The 15,712-nt window shown below is 63.3% G+C and overlaps 2 protein-coding genes across 2 annotated transcripts in view; one reads left to right on the top strand and one right to left on the bottom strand.

The window, feature by feature from the left end:
* Positions 1-3: 3 nt before the first annotated feature.
* Positions 4-10,936, top strand: LOC142477684 (TBC1 domain family member 20-like; the record flags this gene model as incomplete). The annotated part of the gene is given in 8 exon segments (XM_075582346.1): positions 4-79; positions 197-276; positions 689-797; positions 800-836; positions 6,199-6,300; positions 9,319-9,460; positions 9,816-10,000; positions 10,240-10,936. Coding segments are annotated over 8 exon segments (987 nt in total), but the record flags the coding sequence as incomplete, so codon positions are not given.
* A 3,064-nt stretch (positions 10,937-14,000) lies between these two features.
* The window catches only part of LOC142477683 (transcription factor Sox-12-like), a 2,522-nt gene continuing 810 nt past the window's right edge, over positions 14,001-15,712 (bottom strand). The window contains exon 1 of the mRNA XM_075582345.1: positions 14,001-15,712. This exon is cut by the window's right edge and continues 810 nt beyond it. Coding sequence (XP_075438460.1) covers positions 15,314-15,712 — 399 coding nt within the window. The 3' untranslated portion in view covers positions 14,001-15,313.

The raw sequence follows: 15,712 nt of genomic DNA, 5'->3' as shown, positions 1-15,712 counted from the left end.
CTGCTCACCGACCAGATCCGATGCCAGGTGTGGCCCAGACTGCTCAATATCGGCACAGAGGAGCTGCCCCCCGCCCCAGGTGCGAGAGAGGGGGGAGACTGCAGGGGGGGGGGGTAGCCTCTCACATCTTGGGGGTGAGGGGGCCCTGGGTGTCTTGGGGCCTCCCGCACCTCACTCCCTCTCCCTGTCCCTGCAGGAGCGGAGCTGCGTGTGGATAACAAGGATTATCAGCAGGTGCTGCTCGATGTGAGGCGCTCGCTGCGACGCTTCCCCCCCCGGTGAGCTTTGGGGAAGAGACGGCAGATAAGAGGGTCTCTCTCCCCCCCCTCCCTCTCTTCTCTCCTCCCCCACCCCTCCCTCTCTTCTCTCCTCCCCCACCCCTCCCTCTCTTCTCTCCTCCCCCACCCCTCCCTCTCTTCTCTCCTCCCCCACCCCTCCCTCTCTTCTCTCCTCCCCCACCCCTCCCTCTCTTCTCTCCTCCCCCACCCCTCCCTCTCTTCTCTCCTCCCCACCCTCCCTCTCTTCTCTCCTCCCCCACCCCTCCCTCTCTTCTCTCCTCCCCCCACCCCTCCCTCTCTTCTCTCCTGCGCCCCCTGTCTTTCCGGTGTCTGTGTCTCCGTGACCCCCCCCCCCCAGTCTCGGTGTCCCTGGTTCCCCCCCTCCCCGACTCACATCCCCTCTCCTCTCAGGGATGCCCTTGCATCAGCGGGAGGATCTTCAGGAGCAGCTCATCGACATTATCCTGCACGTGCTGGTGCGGAATCCCCAGCTGCACTATTACCAGGGCTACCACGACATCCTGCTCTGGTGGAGAAACTGTCAACGCATCACCTCAGGTTGGTTTGTGTCTGCGTGAGCCCCCTCCCCCCCACAGGGATCCACTGCCCCCTCCCCCCCACAGGGATCCACTGCCCCCTCCCCCCCACAGGGATCCACTGCCCCCTCCCCCCCACAGGGATCCACTGCCCCCCTCCCCCCACAGGGATTCACTGCCCCCTCACCCCCCACAGGGATCCACTGCCCCCCTCCCCCCCACCCACAGGGATTCACTGCCCCCCTCCCCCCACCCACAGGGATTCACTGCCCCCCTCCCCCCCACCCACAGGGATTCACTGCCCCCCTCCCCCCACCCACAGGGATTCACTGCCCCCCTCCCCCCCACCCACAGGGATTCACTGCCCCCCTCCCCCCCACCCACAGGGATTCACTGCCCCCCTCCCCCCCACCCACAGGGATTCACTGCCCCCCTCCCCCCCACCCACAGGGATTCACTGCCCCCCTCCCCCCCACCCACAGGGATTCACTGCCCCCCTCCCCCCCACCCACAGGGATTCACTGCCCCCCTCCCCCCCACAGGGATTCACTGCCCCCCTCCCCCCCACAGGGATTCACTGCCCCCCTCCCCCCCACAGGGATTCACTGCCCCCCTCACCCCACAGGGATCCACTGTCCCCTCACCCCCACAGGGATCCACTGTCCCCTCACCCCCACAGGGATCCACTGTCCCCTCACCCCCACAGGGATCCACTGTCCCCTCACCCCCACAGGGATCCACTGTCCCGTCACCGACACAGGGATCCACTGTCCCGTCACCGACACAGGGATCCACTGTCCCCTCACCCCCACAGGGATCCACTGTCCCCTCACCCCCACAGGGATCCACTGCCCCCTCAGCCCCACAGAGATCCACTGCCCCCTCACCCCCACAGGGATCCACTGCCCCTCACCACACAGGGATCCACTGCCCCCTCACCCCACAGGGATCCACTGCCCCCTCACCCCACAGGGATCCACTGCCTCCTCACCCCACAGGGATCCACTGCCTCCCCTCCCCACAGGGATCCACTGTCGCCCCTCCCCCAACAGGGATCCACTGCCCCCACAGGGATCCCTTGCCCCCTCAACCCCCCCCCACAGGTATCCACTGCCCCCTCACCCCCACAGGGATCCACTGCCCCCTCACCCCCACACCCCCACAGGGATCCACTGCCCCCTCACCCCCACAGGGATCCACTGCCTCCCCTCCCCCACAGGGATCCACTGCCGCCCCTCCCCCAACAGGGATCCACTGCCCCCTCAGGGATCCCTTGACCCCTCACCTCCCCCCAGGGATCCACTGCCCCCTCACCCCACAGGGATCCACTGCCCCCTCAACCCCCCCCACAGGGATCCACTGCCCCCTCACCCCCCACAGGGATCCACTGCCCCCTCACCCCCCCCCCACAGGGATCCACTGCCCCCTCACCCCCCCACAGGGATCCACTGCCCCCTCACCCCCCACAGGGATCCACTGCCCCTCACACCCCACAGGGATCCACTGCCCCTCACCCCCCCACAGGGATCCACTGCCCCCTCACCCCACAGGGATCCACTGTCCCCTCACCCCCACAGGGATCCACTGCCCCTCATCCCCACAGGGATCCACTGCCCCTCACCCCCACAGGGATCCACTGCCCCTCACCCCACAGGGATCCACTGCCCCCTCACACCCCCCCCACAGGGATCCACTGCCCCCTCACCCCCACAGGGATCCACTGCCCCCTCACACACCCCCACAGGGATCCACTGCCCCCTCACCCCCCCACAGGGATCCACTGCCCCCCTCACCCCCCACAGGGATCCACTGCCCCCCTCACCCCCACAGGGATCCACTGCCCCCTCACCCACAGGGATCCACTGCCCCCTCACCCACAGGGATCCACTGCCCCCTCACCCCACAGGGATCCACTGCCTCCTCACCCCACAGGGATCCACTGCCGCCCCTCCCCCAACAGGGATCCACTGCTCCCACAGGGATCCCTTGCCCCCTCACCTCCCCCCAGGGATCCACTGCCCCCTCACCTCCCCCACAGGGATCCACTGCCACCTCACCTCCCCCACATGGATCCACTGCCCCCTCACCCCCCACAGGGATCCACTGCCCCTCACACCCCCCACAGGGATCCACTGCCCCCTCACACCCCCCACAGGGATCCACTGCCCCCTCACACCCCCCACAGGGATCCACTGCCCCCTCACACACCCCCACAGGGATCCACTGCCCCTCACCCCCCACAGGGATCCACTGCCCCCCTCACCCCCCACAGGGATCCACTGCTCCCTCACCCCCACAGGGATCCACTGCCCCCTCACCCTCCCACAGGGATCCACTGCCCCCTCACCCCCCACAGGGATCCACTGCCCCCTCACCCCCCACAGGGATCCACTGCCCCCTCACCCCCACAGGGATCCACTGCCCCCTCACCCCCACAGGGATCCACTGCCCCCTCACCCCCACAGGGATCCACTGCCCCCTCACCCCCACAGGGATCCACTGCCCCCTCACCCCCACAGGGATCCACTGCCCCCGCACCCCACAGGGATCCACTGGCCCCCTCACCCCACAGGGATCCACTGGCCCCCTCACCCCCAGATCCACTGCCTCCCCTCACCCCCACAGGGATCCACTGGCCCCTCACCCCCACAGGGATCCACTGGCCCCCTCACCCCCAGATCCACTGCCTCCCCTCTCCCCCACAGGGATCCACTGCCTCCCCTCACCCCCACAGGGATCCACTGCCTCCCCTCACCCCCACAGGGATCCACTGCCTCCCCTCACCCCCACAGGGATCCACTGCCTCCCCTCACCCCCACAGGGATCCACTGCCTCCCCTCACCCCCACAGGGATCCACTGCCTCCCCTCACCCCCACAGGGATCCACTGCCTCCCCTCACCCCCACAGGGATCCACTGCCTCCCCTCACCCCCACAGGGATCCACTGCCTCCCCTCACCCCCACAGGGATCCACTGCCTCCCCTCACCCCCACAGGGATCCACTGCCTCCCCTCACCCCCACAGGGATCCACTGCCTCCCCTCACCCCCACAGGGATCCACTGCCTCCCCTCACCCCCACAGGGATCCACTGCCTCCCCTCACCCCCACAGGGATCCACTGCCTCCCCTCACCCCCACAGGGATCCACTGCCTCCCCTCACCCCCACAGGGATCCACTGCCTCCCCTCACCCCCACAGGGATCCACTGCCTCCCCTCACCCCCACAGGGATCCACTGCCTCCCCTCACCCCCACAGGGATCCACTGCCTCCCCTCACCCCCACAGGGATCCACTGCCTCCCCTCACCCCCACAGGGATCCACTGCCTCCCCTCACCTCCACAGGGATCCACTGCCTCCCCTCACCCCCACAGGGAACCACTGCCTCCCCTCACCCCCACAGGGATCCACTGCCTCCCCTCACCCCCACAGGGATCCACTGCCTCCCCTCACCCCCACAGGGATTCACTGCCTCCCCTCACCCCCACAGGGATTCACTGCCTCCCCTCACCCCCACAGGGATCCACTGCCTCCCCTCACCCCCACAGGGATCCACTGCCTCCCCTCACCCCCACAGGGATCCACTGCCTCCCCTCACCCCCACAGGGATCCACTGCCTCCCCTCACCCCCACAGGGACCCACTGCCTCCCCTCAGCCCCACCGGGATCCACTGCCTCCCCTCAGCCCCACCGGGATCCACTGCCGCCTAAGCCCCACCGGGATCCACTGCTCCCTCAGCCCCACCGGGATCCACTGCTCCCTCAGCCCCACAGGGATCCACTGCCCCCTCAGCCCCCACAGGGATCCACTGCCGCCGCCTCGCCCCCACAGGGATCCACTGCCGCCTCCTCGCCCCCCCTCCACTGTGCCCCCCCCCTCCACTGTGCCCCCCCTCCACTGTGCCCCCCCCCTCCACTGTGCCCCCCCTCCTCCGCTGTGCCCTCCCCCCCTCCGCTGTGCCCTCCCCCCCTCCGCTGTGCCCTCCCCCCCTCCGCTGTGCCCTCCCCCCCTCCGCTGTGCCCTCCCCCCTCCGCTGTGCCCTCCCCCCCTCCACTGTGCCCTCCCCCCCTCCGCTGTGCCCTCCCCCCCTCCACTGTGCCCTCCCCCCCTCCACTGTGCCCTCCCCCCCTCCGCTGTGCCCTCCCCCCCCTCCGCTGTTCCCTCCCCCCCTCCGCTGTGCCCTCCCCCCCCCTCCGCTGTGCCCTCCGCTGTGCCCTCCCCCTCCACTGTGCCCTCCCCCTCCGCTGTGCCCTCCCCCCCTCCGCTGTGCCCTCCCCCCCTCCGCTGTGCCCTCCCCCCCTCCGCTGTGCCCTCCCCCCTCCGCTGTGCCCTCCCACCCTCCGCTGTGCCCTCCCCCCCTCCGCTGTGCCCTCCCCCCTCCGCTGTGCCCTCCCCCCTCCGCTGTGCCCTCCCGCCCCTCCGCTGTGCCCTCCCGCCCCTCCGCTGTGCCCTCCCGCCCCTCCGCTGTGCCCTCCCCCCTCCGCTGTGCCCTCTCCCCTCCGCTGTGCCCTCTCCCCTCCGCTGTGCCCTCACCCCTCCGCTGTGCCCTCACCCCTCCGCTGTGCCCTCCCCCCCTCCGCTGTGCCCTCCCCCCCTCCGCTGTGCCCTCCCCCCCTCCGCTGTGCCCTCCCCCCCTCCGCTGTGCCCTCCCCCCCTCCGCTGTGCCCTCCCCCCCTCCGCTGTGCCCTCCCCCCCTCCGCTGTGCCCTCCCCCCTAACGCTGTGCCCTCCCCCCTAACGCTGTGCCCTCCCCCCTAACGCTGTGCCCTCCGCTGTGCCCTCCCCCCCCTCCGCTGTGCCCTCCCCCCCCTCCGCTGTGCCCTCCCCCCCCTCCACTGTGCCCTCCCCCCCTCCGCTGTGCCCTCCCCCCCTCCGCTGTGCCCTCCCCCCCTCCGCTGTGCCCTCCCCCCCTCCGCTGTGCCCTCCCCCCCTCCGCTGTGCCCTCCCCCCCCTCCGCTGTTCCCTCCCCCCCTCCGCTGTGCCCTCCCCTGTGCCCTCCCCCTCCACTGTGCCCTCCCCCCCTCCGCTGTGCCCTCCCCCCCTCCGCTGTGCCCTCCCCCCCCTCCGCTGTGCCCCCCGCCCCTCCGCTGTGCCCTCCCCCCCTCCACTGTGCCCTCCCCCCCTCCGCCGTGCCCCCCTCCGCTGTGCCCCCCTCCGCTGTGCCCCCCTCCGCTGTGCCCCCCTCCGCTGTGCCCCCCTCCGCTGTGCCCTCCCCCCCTCCGCTGTGCCCTCCTCCCCCCTCCGCTGTGCCCTCCTCCCCCCTCCGCTGTGCCCTCCTCCCCCCTCCACTGTGCCCTCCTCCACTCCTCTCGTTCCAGTGGGATCCCCCGCATCCTGCTGCGATCTCCCGTCCTTTGTCTGCTTCTGACCGCTTCTCTCCTCTCAGGGATTTCATGGACCCCACCATGGATAACACCAAACACATCCTCAACTACCTGATGCCGATCATAGAGCAGGTGAACCCGGCACTGCATGACTTCATGCAGAGGTGAGGAGCCCGCAGGGTGCAGAGCCAGTCCCAGGGTGCAGAGCCAGTCCCCCTTCCCTCTCATACGCACACTCCCCCCTTTCGCCCTCGCTTGCCCCCCCCCCTTTCGCCCTCGCTTGCCCCCCCCTTTTGCCCTCGCTTGCCCCCTCCTTTCGCCCTCGCTTGCCCTCGCTTGCCCCCCCCTTTCGCCCTCGCTTGCCCCCCCTTTCGCCCTCGCTTGCCCCCCCCCTTTTGCCCTCGCTTGCCCCCCCTTTCGCCCTCGCTTGCCCCCCCCTTTCGCCCTCGCTTGCCCCCCCCCTTTCGCCCTCGCTTGCCCCCCCCTTTCGCCCTCGCTTGCCCCCCCTTTCGCCCTCGCTTGCCCCCCCCTTTTGCCCTCGCTTGCCCCCCCCTTCGCCCTGGCTTGCCCCCCCTTTCGCCCTCGCTTGCCCCCCCTTTCGCCCTGGCTTGCCCCCCCTTTCGCCCTGGCTTGCCCCCCCTTTCGCCCTGGCTTGCCCCCCCTTTCGCCCTGGCTTGCCCCCCCTTTCGCCCTGGCTTGCCCCCCCTTTCGCCCTGGCTTGCCCCCCCTTTCGCCCTCGCTTGCCACCCCCCTTTCGCCCTCGCTTGCCCCCCCCCTTTCGCCCCCGCTTACCCCCCCTTTCGCCCTCGCTTGCGCCCCCTTTCGCCCTCGCTTGCCCCCCCTTTCGCCCTCGCTTGCCCCCCCTTTCGCCCTCGCTTGCCCCCCTTTTGCCCTCGCTTGCCCCCCCTTTTGCCCTCGCTTGCCCCCCCTTTTGCCCTCGCTTGCCCCCCCTTTTGCCCTCGCTTGCCCCCCCTTTTGCCCTCGCTTGCCCCCCCTTTTGCCCTCGCTTGCCCCCCTTTTGCCCTCGCTTGCCCCCCCTTTTGCCCTCGCTTGCCCCCCCCTTTTGCCCTCGCTTGCCCCCCCTTTTGCCCTCGCTTGCCCCCCCTTTTGCCCTCGCTTGCCCCCCCTTTTGCCCTCGCTTGCCCCCCCTTTTGCCCTCGCTTGCCCCCCCTTTTGCCCTCGCTTGCCCCCCCTTTTGCCCTCGCTTGCCCCCCTTTTGCCCTCGCTTGCCCCCCCTTTTGCCCTCGCTTGCCCCCCCTTTTGCCCTCGCTTGCCCCCCCTTTTGCCCTCGCTTGCCCCCCCTTTTGCCCTCGCTTGCCCCCCCTTTTGCCCTCGCTTGCCCCCCCTTTGCCCTCGCTTGCCCCCCCTTTGCCCTCGCTTGCCCCCCCTTTGCCCTCGCTTGCCCCCCCTTTGCCCTCGCTTGCCCCCCCCTTTTGCCCTCGCTTGCCCCCCCCTTTTGCCCTCGCTTGCCCCCCCCCTTTTGCCCTCGCTTGCCCCCCCCTTTGCCCTCGCTTGCCCCCCCTTTGCCCTCGCTTGCCCCCCCTTTTGCCCTCGCTTGCCCCCCCCCTTTTGCCCTCGCTTGCCCCCCCCTTTTGCCCTCGCTTGCCCCCCCTTTTGCCCTCGCTTGCCCCCCCTTTTGCCCTCGCTTGCCCCCCCTTTTGCCCTCGCTTGCCCCCCCTTTTGCCCTCGCTTGCCCCCCCTTTTGCCCTCGCTTGCCCCCCCTTTTGCCCTCGCTTGCCCCCCCTTTTGCCCTCGCTTGCCCCCCCTTTTGCCCTCGCTTGCCCCCCCTTTTGCCCTCGCTTGCCCCCCCTTTTGCCCTCGCTTGCCCCCCCTTTTGCCCTCGCTTGCCCCCCCTTTTGCCCTCGCTTGCCCCCCGTTTGCCCTCCTCGCTTGCCCCCCCTTTTGCCCTCCTCGCTTGCCCCCCCTTTTGCCCTCCTCGCTTGCCCCCCCTTTTGCCCCCCCTTTTGCCCTCCTCGCTTGCCCCCCCTTTTGCCCTCCTCGCTTGCCCCCCCTTTTGCCCTCCTCGCTTGCCCCCCCTTTTGCCCCCCCTTTTGCCCTCCTCGCTTGCCCCCCCTTTTGCCCTCCTCGCTTGCCCCCCCTTTTGCCCTCCTCGCTTGCCCCCCCTTTCGCCCTCCTCGTTTGCCCCCTCCTTTCGCCCTCCTCGCTTGCCCCCCCCTTTCGCCCTCCTCGCTAGCCCTCCTCGCTAGCCCCCCCCTTTCGCCCTCCTCGCTAGCCCCCCCTTTCTCTCTCCTCGCTAGCCCCCCCTTTCGCCCTCCTCGCTAGCCCCCCCCCTTTCGCCCTCCTCGCTAGCCCCCCCCCTTTCGCCCTCCTCGCTAGCCCCCCCCCTTTCGCCCTCCTCGCTAGCCCCCCCCCTTTCGCCCTCCTCGCTAGCCCCCCCCCTTTCGCCCTCCTCGCTAGCCCCCCCCCTTCGCCCTCGCTAGCCCCCCCCCTTTCGCCCTCCTCGCTAGCCCCCCCCCTTTCGCCCTCCTCGCTAGCCCCCCCTTCGCCCTCCTCGCTAGCCCTCCTCGCTAGCCCCCCATTTGCCCTCCTTGCTTGCCCCCCCTTCTCCCTTTCGCCCTCCTCGCTGCCGCCCCCTCTTCCTTTTGGCCCTCCCTCGCTGCCGCCCCCTCTTCCTTTTGGCCCTCCCTCGCTGCCGCCCCCTCTTCCTTTTGGCCCTCCCTCGCTGCCGCCCCCCTTCCTTTTGGCCCTCCCTCGCTGCCGCCCCCTCTTCCTTTTGGCCCTCCCTCGCTGCCGCCCCCCTTCCTTTTGGCCCTCCCTCGCTGCCGCCCCCCTTCCTTTTGGCCCTCCCTCGCTGTCGCCCCCCTTCCTTTTGGCCCTCCCTCGCTGCCGCCCCCTCTTCCTTTTGGCCCTCCCTCGCTGCCGCCCCCTCTTTGCCCTCCTCGCTGCCGCCCCCTCTTCGCCCTCCTCGCTGCCGCCCCCTCTTCGCCCTCCTCGCTGCCGCGCCCCCCCTTTTCCCCCTCCCCTCTCCCCCTTCCCTGCTGCGCCCCCGCACTCCCCCTCTTTTCGCGCTCCCCCCTCCCCTCGCTCCCTCTGCCTGCCCCCCCCCCCCCCTCGATGCTATGCCTTGCTACCAATGAGTATGCTGCGTGTTCTTGGCTTCCAGAGGTCAGTCTGGGCACAGGATGTGATTTAACCCCCCACCGTCTTTGTGTTCTTGGCAGGGCCGAGGTTGGCACCATCTTTGCCCTCAGCTGGCTTATCACGTGGTTCGGACACGTCCTGTCTGACTTCCGGCACGTTGTGAGGTTATACGACTTCTTCCTGGCCTGCCACCCCCTGATGCCAATCTACTTTGCAGCCGTGGTAAGAAGCTGCCGCCCGTTCTCCCGCGATACCCACAATGCCAGGGAAAAAACAAGAAAAGCGCTATACTGAAATGGCAGTGGGCGCATGGAACAGTGTCCCAGCAGAGGTGGTGGAGGTGAATATAGTGCAGGAATTGAGCACTGCTTGGGGTGGGCCAGGGGTCATCTGCTGTAAGTCCGAGATTTCATTTCTCATCCCCCATATTTAAAGCCTGAAATGTTTCATATACCCATTGTTTAAATTGTGGATTGGCCGCCTAGCTCCTAACATTAGGGTTTCGGGGTGTAACCGCCCTCCCCAGCTTTGGACACAGACCTGGCTCTGTCACACGTCTCTCACTCCCTCTTTGTAGATTGTGCTGCACAGGGAGGAGGAAGTGCTGGAGTGCGAGTGTGACATGGCGTCTGTGCACCACCTCCTGTCCCAGATCCCACAGGACCTGCCCTACGAGACCTTGATCAGCAGGGCCGGGGACCTCTTTGTCCAGTTCCCCCCCTCGGAGCTGTCACGGGAAGCCGCACAGCAGCAAGCAGAGAGGTGAGAACCAAGAGCTGAAAGGAGGCAGCCATATTGAAACTGTGATGTCACTTCCTGTCACAGGAAGTGGACCTCTGTTTTACGTGGCGCATGCTTCCTGCAATTGGACGTGACATCAGACGCTCGTAGGCGGCTGTACTATTAGAAGTGGAACTACAACTTCCTGGGGAGTGTGTGATGTCACTGCAGTTGATTGTCACTGTGATACAGGCCTCACACGTGTCTCTTCCCCCTTGCAGGACAGCAGCCTCCACCTTCAAGGACTTCGAGCTGGCGTCCGCCCAGCAGCACCCGGACACCGTCCTGCGCCGCCGCTTCCGAGCTCCCGGCCGGACTGACCACAGCGCCACTACCGTTCTGACCAAACCGCGTACCAACCGCCTGGTGAAGCTGGCCGTGATGGGGCTGACGGTGGCGCTGGGCGCTGCCGCGCTGGCCGTGGTGAAGAGCGCCCTGGAATGGTCGCCGAAGTTTGAGCTGCAAATCTTCCCCTAACAAAGGTGGGGGGAGGGGGGAGTGCGTCCCCAGGGGCGGTTATAAGGGATTTTAGGGGAAGGACACCTACACTTGAGTATCCCGGACGCAGAGCCTCACACGAGGGGAACATTGGGTCTGTATCGTGCACGCCGCAGCCTCTCTCTGGTAGAGCAGAGGTTATTCTGGGATGAGCCGTGTAGACATCTCTGTGCTGGGAGCCTCCTGCTGCCGATTCTGTTTGCATACCTGACCAAGACTCCCCCCCCCACCCCTTCTCCCCGAACTGGACTCCACACGACCACTGTCCTACCCCCCCTCCCCGTCGGTCTTGCACGTCACACTGTGCCGTGTTTGCACACTCAGAGAGCGTGTGAACACACCTGTACAGATTGTTTCACCTGTAAATACGTTTGTACAGTTATCTGTTTCTCTGTAAAATAAACAAATCTCTATAACACACGTCAGCCCAGCGCTGTGTTCACTGTGGGTCTGGACATAGGGTGAGAGGGGGCTTCAGGGGTCTTGTTCTTTACACACTGGACACCCGAGCGTGTTAACCTCTGCCCTGCTGGTTTCCTCCAGTGTATGGAGCTGGGGGAGCACACGCAGGGGTGGCCAACTCCAGTCCTCAGGGGACACCCACTGGTCCGGTTTTAAGGATATCCCTGCTTCAGCACAGGTTTCTCAATCAGTGGCTGTCACAATCACTGAGCCGCCTGTGCTGAAGCAGGGATATCCTGAGGACCTGCTGGTGGCCCCTGAGGACGGGAGTTGGCCACCCCTGGTGTAGAGTTTTTGCATAGTTGGTGGACTCCTTATCCAAGCGCAACGCACTATTCTGCTCCATACAGTCACCCACGTGTCATACTGGCGGCTCTGAGGCGGAGATCAGCGATTGGCTCGCACCTCCATCCCTGTGTGGCGGGACGTTTCTCACCGACGCTGTGCGCCAAATTCTGAGTCTCCCGGAAGCTGTGTTCTACCTTGGGAGTCCGCCTGATCTAATCAGGGCGTCTCGCTGATCTAGTCCCAGCGTTGCAGGGGGTAGGCTCAGATGGGGGGCTGTGCGGTCTCATTATACAGAGGAATACCAGCGTGTGTCCCACATACAGAATCTGCACAGTGTAGTATACAGAGGAATACCAGCAGGTATACCACACCCCCACCTATAGGATCTGCACAGTGTAGTATACAGGGGAATACCAGCGTGTGTCCCACATACAGAATCTGCACAGTGTAGTATACAGAGGAATACCAGCAGGTATACCACACCCCCACCTATAGGATCTGCACAGTGTAGTATACAGGGGAATACCAGCGTGTATCCCACATACAGAATCTGCACAGTGTAGTATACAGAGGAATACCAGCGTGTGTCCCATACAGAATCTGCACAGTGTAGTATACAGAGGAATACCAGCAGGTATCCCACATACAGAATCTGCACAGTGTAGTATACAGAGGAATACCAGCGTGTGTCCCACATACAGAATCTGCACAGTGTAGTATACAGGGGAATACCAGCGGGTATCCCACATACAGAATCTGCACAGTGTAGTATACAGGGGAATACCAGCGGGTATACCACCCCCCCACCTATAGGATCTGCACAGTGTAGTATACAGGGGAATACCAGCGGGTATACCACACCCCCACCTATAGGATCTGCACAGTGTAGTATACAGGGGAATACCAGCGTGTATCCCACATACAGAATCTGCACAGTGCAGTATACAGGGGAATACCAGCGGGTATACCACACCCCCACCTATAGACTCTGCACAGTGCAGTGGGGAGCCCAGTGATGGAGCAGTCCCCTGCCTGCGGCACAGCCTGCAGGTATAAATGCAATGCCATGTCACTGTGTGGGGGATAGCTACTGGGTCATTTAATCCTCACGTGACTAAGGGGGCGTGTCTTCTCGGGCGCCACCCTGTGACGAGTCCTGGGACTGCAGTGTGATTTGTACAGAGCGCATGTGCAGCAATGTTTTAACCCTTCATTGCCCGTGGAACCTCCATTGACAGGTGAGGGGAAGTCAGTGTGTGTTGCATTGATGTTTACAGTGATTGCCAATGTGTTACACTGTCAAGTGTGTGTATTAGTCGAGGGGGATATTTGTTACACTTCCTGTGTTTGTGTTGTTACACTGTCCCTGTGTGTTACATTGATTCTCACTGTGTGTGTTACACTGTCCCTGTGTTACATTGATTCTCACTGTGTGTGTTATACTGTCCCTGTGTTACATTGATTCTCACTGTGTGTGTGTGTTACACTGTCCCTGTGTGTTACATTGATTCTCACTGTGTGTGTTATACTGTCCCTGTGTGTTACATTGCTTCTCAGTGTGTGTGTGTGTGTGTGTGTGTGTGTGTGTGTGTCACACTGTCCCTGTGGGTTACATTGATTCTCACTGTGTGTGTCACACTGTCCCTGTGTGTTACCTTGATTCTCACTGTGTGTTATACTGTCCCTGTGTGTTACATTGATTCTCACTGTTATACTGTCCCTGTGAGTGTACTTACACTTTCCGTGTGTGTGTTACACGTCACAGTATGTGTTACATTGATTGTTCCTATGTGTGTGTTACACTTTCAGTGTTACTGTGTGTGTATTACATTGATTGTCACTGCATGTGTGTGTCAGTGTGTTACTGTCCCTATGTTTGTTTCATTGATTCACACTGTGTTACACTATTCTGTGTTTGTGTTGCTACTTAGTCCGTGTGTGTGTTTGTTTTAATGTCACTGTCTGTGTCCGTGTTGTGCGCGCGCGCACACAGGAAAAGTGCGTCTGTTACACTGTCACTGTGTTACATTGATTCTCACTGTTATATTGTCCCTGTGTTGTGTGTTTCTCCTCTGTGTTACTGTCACTTGTGTTACATTGATTTTCACTGGGTTACACGGTCCCTGTGTATTACATTGATTGTTAAGGTGTGTGTGTGTGTGTGTGTGTGTGTTACACTGTCACTGTGTTGTACAATTGCATTTCCTGTTACCTGTCTTGGATAAAGGAGTGAGGGACTCATACTGTTACCATGGAGACCCAAGTCCTGGGGCGATAGTCAAGTTATTGTGAGTGTTAACCTTAATAGGTGGTGTGTTACTCTGTAATACTTTGTATTACTCTAGTGGTACTGTAATACTCGAGTATTACTTCCACCACCCCCCCCCCCCCCCCGAACACACAGACTGACTCAGCCGGATCCAAAAATGATGCCTTTTATTTGCATTGAAATGATATTCAGAGATCCTGACACCCCCCCCCCCCCCCCCCTCTCCTGGTTCTTGAACCCCCCCACCCACCCCACCCCACAACAGAAGCCAGGGCCAAAGTTTGGGGTTTTGTAACCCTTACCCACAAAAAGTCTGAACGTGGTTCCAGCGCACTGTGATTCCAGACGTGCAAATACAACAAGGCACAGGGCCTGATGGTAACCCAACTCTGAAGTGCCAGCTAGTAACATTGGAACACTGGTAGCCTGTGAGATGTTGGTACCCCCCCCCCCCACCCGGACCCATTCTAGTAATACACCCCCAATCTCCTCCCCCCCCCCCCCAAAACATATTTATAGGGAGGGGAATCGGAGGCAAAGTCCTTACAAGCAAAAAAATAAATCCCTGCATCGTTCTTCTATTCCTGAGCAAGTTCCACGGGGAGGGCAAGAAGCGGAGACAAATACCCCCAGCCCACAAACACTGGCACCCACTGTCAGATCTCCGCTCCCTCTGTACAGACACGCTGTGTATAAGTGTGAGTGACAGACACACACGCGTGTGTCATAGATCTTGTGGGAGAGGGCGATACAGATGTGGATACAGACACCTGTGTATATCTGATGCAGACAAGACAGATACGCACAGGCGGTTTGCGGTGGCAGACATGCGGGGTGAACAGAGCTGTATTGTTAGCGATCTTCCCCGGCTATATGGGGGTGATCTGAGGTCAGTAACATTTCCTGAGTGCAGCAGTGGGAGGGAGGGGGGATCCTGAGTGCCTCGGAGGATACAGTTATGGGGGTGGGGGGGGGATCTGTGGGCAGGGGAGGAGGGGACTTGTCCTGAGGGTTATTGGGGTGTTTGAGAGCACCTGAATTCTGGAGGGTCAGTCCTGAGGTTTTAATCCTGAGGGTTAGTGTGTACAGATGGTTTTGGGGGATAGGTGGAGATTGTCCTGAGGTTGTTTGGGGGGTAGGGGTTGATGTGAGAAATACAGGTGTGTGTGTACATATGCACACACGTGTGCCGGGGGAGATAGTTATGTGTGTGTGCTTCTTACCTGCCTCTGGTGATCCTGGGCTCAGGTGCTTGCGTCCGACTGGACCCCGAAATCACAATCTGACCCCAAAGAGAGTTACAGGAGGGGGGGGGGGGAGTGAGGGGGAGAGACAGACACTGAGACATGCAGAGCGTGTGTGTCAGTCATAGTGAGTGTCATAGTGTGTCTGTAACAGAGAAGGAAGGAGTGACAGTCTGGAGACACGTTGCCAACAGAAAAGAGAGAGCTCCGTTTGACAACAGGGTGAGAGAGTGCTCCGAGAGACAGCAATGATCTTGAATAGACAGCAGAGAGTGTTCTCAGAGACAGCAATGATCTTGAACAGACAGCAGAGAGAGTTCTCGGAGACAGCAGTGATCTTGAATAGACAGCAGAGAGAGCACTCAGAGACAGCAGAGATCTGCGATGCAGTAGAGAGCACAGCGCTGGACAGCAGAGCGTGCGCTCCATGCAGATGTCACTTGCCTCGTTAGTAGGGCAGGCAGATGTTCAGTATTACCTGATGTTGGAGTGTGTCTGTGTGTTATGGGGTCTCTGGGAATCTCCAGTCGGGGGTCAGTAGGTGAACACAAGGTCAGACACACTCCCGAGGGGGCAGCTGCCGGAGATCATTTCCACCACCTCGGGGGTACAGTGATCGGGGAACTCAAAATGGGACCCGCTGTGGGGAAGCGGCTCTCTGTCCTGGGGGGCGCAGAGTGACCCTGAGCAGAGTCCCGGCAACTCGTCCTCTTGACCCTTGTCCTCTTGCCCCTCGTCCTCTGGCCCCTCGTCTTCCTCGAGTGGCTCTGGGGAGGATGGCAACGAGCGGGCGTGGGGGGGCGGGGAAGGGGGGGGCACCTCCGGGCTGCGTGCCGCTGACTCCCGAATCTGCGTCTCCTCCGATTGGCCGGCTGCGTGCCCCCCCCACCCGGGGCTCGCCTCCCCCCAGTGCATGCCGGGACCCATGTCCGC

Source organism: Ascaphus truei, unplaced genomic scaffold (assembly GCF_040206685.1).
Source record: "Ascaphus truei isolate aAscTru1 unplaced genomic scaffold, aAscTru1.hap1 HAP1_SCAFFOLD_2259, whole genome shotgun sequence".
Lineage (NCBI taxonomy): Eukaryota > Metazoa > Chordata > Amphibia > Anura > Ascaphidae > Ascaphus > Ascaphus truei.
The sequence above is the reverse complement of the archived record's forward strand: the minus strand, read 5'-3'. Positions and strand labels throughout refer to the sequence as shown.